Source organism: Mustela nivalis, assembly GCF_964662115.1.
Source record: "Mustela nivalis genome assembly, chromosome: 1".
NCBI lineage: Eukaryota > Metazoa > Chordata > Mammalia > Carnivora > Mustelidae > Mustela > Mustela nivalis.
In genome coordinates, this window is record NC_139020.1 from 117,977,352 (window position 1) to 117,984,569 (window position 7,218).

The following is a 7,218-nucleotide window of genomic DNA, read 5'->3' on the forward strand; positions in this document are numbered from 1 at the left end:
CTTGTCCAACCCCCTCCTTATACAGAGAAGGAAACTGAAGCCCAGAGAGGTTAAGGAACTTGCCCAAGGTCAATAGAAGGCTTTTTTTTTTCTTTTTCTCTTTTCCCCTTCACATCAGGACCTGTGGGATCTGTAGTAACTTTCTCTTGACCAATTAAATTCCTATCACTAGTATTGTTTTACGAGAAACAGCCCACTGGGCCCCATCAGCAATAAGTCTTTGGAGCTGTCTCAGCCTGCAGTTGCTTTATATAAACTATCCCTTTTATGGGAGTTGAAGCACAGTATGAAAAGGGTTTTTGTCTCATGTTGACCTTGTTTAGTCACATTAACACACACATTGGTTCCAGGCCCCATTCCATTCTCCGAACATCTTCTGACACGCTGATAGTGCTGAGCAGAGCAAGGTTGGGCTCACTCCTCCGGCAGATCCTCAGCACTTGGGAGGCCCTCGTTTCAGGGACAGCTGCCTCTCCTGGGCTAGTCTCTTCTCCCCAAACCCCGCTGCTCAGCTGGAACCGGGGACGCCGCCTGAGTCCAACCCCAGTGTCTGTTTTCCAGAAAACGGGCAATGCTGTGAGAGCCATTGGAAGACTGTCCTCTATGGCAATGATCTCAGGACTCAGTGGCAGGAAATCCTCAACAGGGTCACCAACCAGCCCACTCAATGCAGAAAAATTAGAATCTGAAGGTAAGCAGCTCCAGGAAGGTTTTTCTCCAGCCAGCTGGTGAGAAAGGAAGGGTTGGGGGATGGAGGGACATTTTAAGGTTTTGGTGGCGGGGGGGGGGGGGTTGGTTTGTTGTTTTTTTAATAATATAAACTACAAGGATTAAAGTCTGAACGAATTTTAGGTTGCTAAGTCTACTTGTTATTCTTTAATTGTTCAACCTTAAGTTTAACTATTTTCAGAGGGAAAGTTATTTGTCTAATAGAATGAGATGACCTCTGCTATTCTCCTCCCTATATTTTACATAAGAATTAGTGAAGACTTCATTAAAAGCTTTCTTTTTTCTCATTACAAAAGTGATATTTGTATATTGATAGGTAAACATAAAAAAACACATATAGTATCTTTTTTAAAAAATATTCTTCCATATTCTTACTTTGGGTTTTTCTTTTAACAAATGAACTATAGTCCACGTTCCTTTGGCATTTTTCAGGATGCTGAAACGTGTCATTTGAACGGGGTAGACTGTGCATGACGGGGCTCCTCCTGGAGACCAATAGGGTTAGTTATTTGCACACCATCTTTGAGACACTGCCCTGACCATCTTCTCAGTGAAGGGCTTGGCCTCTTCCTGCTCCAGAAGCATGTGGGGTCTGGCCCTTATCTTCTTGAGGTGCCTCATTTCGCCAAAGACACCCCCTACCTCCTGCTGCCTGGTGTTTTTGGTATCCAAAGTTGAGAAGCTAAGTCTAGATCCCTCCTGTGTGTAAAAGCAGGGTAACTGGTGAGGCTGCTTGCTGGGCTGCGCTGAGGGAATCGGGGATATAGTATGCAACTCATGGTCCTGGTTCCTCCTGACCCACGCTCCCCAGATGATCCAGAAATAGCCTGAAGGGAAGAGAGGATACAGGAGCCCCCTGCTCCCCAAGTACAGCTTTTCCCTGGACTAATCCTAAGTCTTGGTCCATGGTCATACAATAGGAAGGCAGTTTAAGTGTGGACAGAAATCCGGGCGAGTGGAAGATGCATCTAGGACCCAGCTCCTCCTTCCCAAGGAGCAGGCCTGCTGCTGCAGGAGGAGGGCAAAGGGGTGACAGAGAACGGGAAGGCTGGTGAGGTTTGTCCTTCTTAGACACCCTCCACTGAATCCTGAAACAGCATGGAATGCAGCCAAAAATCCTTTTTAAAGATTATTTCCTTTTTCAATGTGTCAGCATAAGGGAAGGGGGGAGTTCAAACATTTCCGCAGTTTGGTCACAGTTCTCTCTGCTGCCAAAAGCTTTTGGCAGCAGGCCAACCTGTCCCCAGGAGAAAGGTGTGTTTGATTCAGTCCCCTAAGCCACATTATTTGCTGAATTTTAGCAACTTTAAAAAAAAAAAAAAAAAGCTCTTTTTAAATTTTATTATTTTATTTATTTGACAGAGAGAGATTACAAGTAGACAGAGAGGCAGGCAGAGTGGGAGGAAGAAACAGGCTCCCCGCTGAGCAGCTGGATCCCAGGACCCCGAGATCATGATCTGAGCCAAAGGCAGAGGCTTAACCCACTGGGCCAGCCAGGCTCCCCACAAAAAGCTTTCATAAATGAGGGAAGAGGAGAGAATGGGAAATGAAGAACTGATTGCATTTCCTTCCCTGTCTCCTAGAAGATGTGTCTCAAGCTTTCCTTGAGGCTGTTGCTGAGGAAAAGCCCCATGTAAAACCCTATTTCTCTAAGACCATCCGGGATTTAGAAGTTGTGGAGGGAAGCGCTGCTAGATTTGACTGCAAGATTGAAGGTAAGTTGTAGCTTTTTCTTCCCTTGACTACAAAAGGGGTGTGGTGGACTGGTGAGCCCTGCTGCGTGCCCCAAGCAAAATGTCCATTCTGGGCAGCCGGGCTGTGAGGACAACTGGGCGAGGAGTTGGCCTACTGCTCCCAACTTCCCCTCCTGAAGGTTGGTGCCATTCAGTGACTCACCTAGGACACCTTTGCCATTTCACATCCTTACATCAGCCACTAAACTCAAGTTAAAAGTGGTTTATCACAGACCTATTTGGCTATGGAACACACTTAACGCAATGAGCTTTGCAAGCTTCTGGGAAGCGTGTGAACTGTCCACAAGAGTCTTCAAAGGAAGAGTATGGGATGGGGAGCCAGTGGCCCTGTTGCTCATCCTCGAGCTGTGTGACTTAGGGTGGTGATCTAACTCTTCTGAGCCTTACGCCTTTAACCTTAAGATGACATCTAATGCCTGCGTAGCTCTGGGGATGCAGTGAGAGAACGTATGTGAAAAGGGGGAATCTTTAAATACATTCAAGATTTCATGAAGTCAAGGGAAAAGCTGTGGGACTGGTAAGTGCAGAGAGTGAGAATACCATGTTATTCCAGATGGAGGGAAGCCGAGCTCCAGGTGCCTATGCCACCTTCCCCATGCTTCTCTGCCTGCCGAGAATAATGTGGCCGTAGAATTGTGAGTTGTTAGTGCTCAAGGGAACTTAAGGGATCTTAGCATAGCTCCTGAGAAGTGAGCAATGTTGGTGACACAAAGCATTTCAGCTTCCAGATGGCAACATTCCAGAAAGATAAGGACAAGAAAAGGCAGGGTTTTTTGTCTCAAGTCTGTAACTATTGTGTGCCAGCCCAAGTGGAGGGTTAGCTCCCATTTCAGTCTGACCAAATAAAGCACAAGAGTTCATTAAGCAACTTTCTCAAGGCTGCATAGCACAGGACAGCAGTCAGAACAAGTCATGCCTCCCATGTTCTAAGATTCTCCAGCAGTGTGACTAGATAATGCCTTTGAGGTAAAGTAACCCAAAGTGAGGAATGAAAAAAGGTTTTCTCCCGCCTCATTATATCTCGAATTGCCTTGTAAATGCAGTGCCTATAATCATCTTTCCCTTTTTATATTCAGTTAAAGAAAGGTAAATGTGTTGCCTTTGCTAGTGTGAAAGTGCACCACTTGGGAACACTGCTGAAAGGTCTGGGGTCAGTGCTCAGAACTGTCACCATCGCCACTGTCTTGGGGTCTTCTGAAGTTCTTTTTCCTTTTTAAAAATTATTACTGCGTACTGTTTATCATTTTTGTACTTTTCTCTTTGGGATTATTTCCTTCATTATTTGCATAACTGACTAAAGCACTAAGGAGGAATTAAGGCATATGACTGCAGTTTTGATAAAAACAAAATCTACTTGAAAAGAACGTTTGAATCCTTAAATTTTTATGTGTAATTTTTATTCAGGATGGGGTTGTAACTTTTTTTCCCTATAAAAATATATCCTGTACATAGTACATATGATATATATATATATATTTATATATATATTTATATTTATATTATATATATATATATATTATATATTTATTAAAAAATAAAATATATTTTTACATGTTGAACTTTCCAGAAACATGACTAATAACATAAAACGACGGTGACCAATGGGGTCAATTCCAGTTATTTACAGTTGGCAGATTATGCATCTTTGGATCAGACTAAGATAAATACTGCCTTTTTTTTTTAAGCAATATTATCAGCTCCTCTAACTTATGTATTATAGATCTTATCATCAGCTTTGAGTTATAATTTACATAAATTTTATCCATTTTAAGTGTATAATTCAGTGATCTTCAGTAAATTTACAGAATTGTACAATCACCACAATCCAATTTAGAGTATTTCCATCACCCCCAAAAGATCTCTTGTGCCTGGGGGTTCCTGGGTGGCTCAGTGGGTTAAAGCCTCTGCCTTCAGACCAGGTCATGATCTCAGTCAGGGTCCTGGGATTGAGCCCCACATCAGGCTCTCTGCTCAGCAGGGAGCCTGCTTCCTCCCTCTCTCTGCCTGCCTCTCTGCCTACTTGTGATCTCTGTGTCAAATAAATAACATCTTTTTTTTTTTTAAGATTTTATTTATTTATTTGAGAGAGAGACAGTGAGAGAGAGCATGAGCGGGGAGAAGGTCAGAGGGAGAAGCAGACTCCCCATGGAGCTGGGAGCCCGATGCGGGACTTGATCCCGGGACTCCGGGATCATGACCTGAGCCGAAGGCAGTCGTCCAACCAACTGAGCCACCCAGGCGTCCCATCAAATAAATAACATCTTAAAAAAAAAAAAAAGATCTCTTGTGCCCATTTGTTCTCTTATTTTTTACTTATACTTATTTAAGTTCAGCTTTTATACAAGATAAATTTTCTGTTCATCCAAGGAGAGGTTTAGCTGTAGGCGTGTGGCTGGAGTCAGTGCTGTGTTGCAGGTCGTACTCTAGATCAGTGTAAATGTGGGACACAGTACAGCCCCCGCAGGGATGGCAAATGGCATGCCTGTAAAGTACCTTTTGTCAGGGTTTCAGATATTACTATTTACAATATATGCCCATATCCAAATGTAAATCTCAAAAAGAGATGCCAAAAGCCAACATCATGACTTTTTCCCTGCCCCCCTTTAATCAACGGAGGCTGCTTAGGAGCTGCTTGCATGAGTTGATATGAAACTTTGAATAACGGTTTCTGCAACTTGTGTCCTCCCCCTGTGCTGCAGGATACCCAGACCCTGAAGTTGTCTGGTTCAAAGATGACCAGTCAATCCGGGAGTCTCGCCACTTCCAGATAGACTACGATGAGGATGGGAACTGCTCTTTAATCATTAGCGATGTTTGCGGGGACGATGATGCCAAGTACACCTGCAAGGCCGTCAACAGTCTGGGAGAAGCCACCTGCACAGCGGAGCTCATTGTGGAGACCATGGAGGAAGGAGAAGGGGAAGGGGAAGAAGAGGAAGAGTGAAACAAAGCCAGAAAGTAGCAGCTTCTAAGTCGTTTTACAAAGACTATTTCTCTAAAGCTCAAAAAATCCAAGATAGTAAAAGCACCTAGTGTGATAGATTCTCTAGTTAGGTCATTTGAGGGTTGACTGTTCAGCAACAGCAGTTGGTACCTAGCAGCAGCTAATGATGGGCATTAATGTGAATTAGCTGGCCCCTTAAGATACTAGCACAGCCAGATTTCATTTTGGGAAATTACCAGTAACTTGCCTGATCAGTTGATGTTAGAAAGTACCCAAAAGAAATCTTTATCTGGGCAAAGTCATAAATTCCCTAGCTGAAAGTGCTTGTGAAAAATAAGGCCCTGCGCTCACAGCTCGACCCAGAAGGTCCCTGGAGATGGAGATGTGTCTGTCCCAGCTCCTCACTCCAGGGAACGGTGTCTCCTCCGGTCTGGCAGCACTTCATCCTGAAAGCAGTTGAGCCATTTTAACTTACGAGGCCCATTTGATTCCAAAGTATACTGTAGACATGCAAACTTTTCATTTCTCTCCCCTATTCCACCTGCCAGTTTTGCTGGCTCTGAACCTGCCAGGAGTTTAAACCCTAAGGGTGTGATGCTTCTTAGGTGCTGAAGGACCGGTCCCTTGCTCCTGGATGGATGGCTTCCTTAGGCAAATAGAATCTCTTTTCTTCCAAAATCAGCAGGAAATCTAAACTTATCCCCTCTTTGCAGATGTCTAGCAGCTTCAGACATTTTTGTAAGAACCCGTGGAAAAAAAAAAAAATCCTTGCTCATGTGCTTCTCTTCTGAAACCAGGATTCGTATTTGTGCGGTTACAGAATATCAGCTCTGCATGTGTGGTAAGGATTCCTGTGTTTGAATGTATGAAAAACCAGTTTGTTGAAAAGTTAGTCTGAATTATTTATCGGCCACTATGAAACAGATTTCAACTGGTGAAGGGCTGTAGAACTGCGCGTACTTTGGAATCTTCCTTCAGGGTAGTCTGAGTTTAACACACCTTCCGTGCTACACAATCGCCAGAGAACTCTACCTACCTTATGGGTTCCACAATGTTTTCTTCTTGAACGTGCATCAGTCAGGCCTTGCCCCCAACCTTCAAATGTATCCTTAGACCTGATAAATGCACTCAGACTTGCATCTTTAGGAATTTTTCTTTCACTACATCGGCACTTAAATTTTTCTTTATAAACTTTTTGAAGGTCATAAACAAAGACTATAAGCCGATATGCCTAATACATTTCTCTGCGTGTGTGTGTAACATTCCAAATACTTTTTTCTTTTCCACTGTTTGTAAAGTGCAGCAATTTCATGTTTCAAGGGACTTTTTAATAGTTCCTCAAGAACCAGTCTGAAATGACTCCAGTGCAACCCTACACAGTATCAACTTTAGAACTTTGATATTAGTCTTATGTTACCTTCCATTCTATTTTTATCTGCTTTTTGCTGCTAGTTTCAAATTTGCCAGTATTTTTCTTTTTGCTTTTTAAGCAGTTAAACAATTTTTTTTCATAATAGCCACAGTATTGCCACAGTTTATAATAAAGGGTTTTAAAATTTGATTTAGAGCATTTGAAGCTTTTCTTCACTTAGCTGTGTTTAGACTATAATCTTTGTGTGCATGTGTGTTGTCATGTGTGCGTATGTGTGGTGTGTGTGTGTTTGCTACAGGTTTTTAATGTCTTGAAATTGTGTTAATGTTCTCCCAGTTTATTATGCCATCGGAATGGTAAATGAGAACACTACGACTGTAGTTAGCTCACAGTTTTTAAATAAAGGATACCACAGTGCA

At 42.9% G+C, this 7,218-nt stretch overlaps 1 protein-coding gene across 11 annotated transcripts in view; it reads left to right on the top strand.

Annotated features, from left to right (window-relative positions):
• MYLK (myosin light chain kinase) overlaps positions 1-7,218 on the top strand; it is a 265,249-nt gene extending 258,031 nt beyond the window's left edge. For 6 of the 11 annotated variants that reach the window (XM_082744141.1, XM_082744140.1, XM_082744139.1 and 3 more), the window contains 3 exons: positions 562-691; positions 2,313-2,444; positions 5,183-7,218. In XM_082744141.1, coding sequence (XP_082600267.1) covers positions 562-691; positions 2,313-2,444; positions 5,183-5,427 — 507 coding nt within the window. In that variant the 3' untranslated portion in view covers positions 5,428-7,218. The other 5 variants (XM_082744138.1, XM_082744143.1, XM_082744145.1 and 2 more) reach the window with 3 other exon arrangements.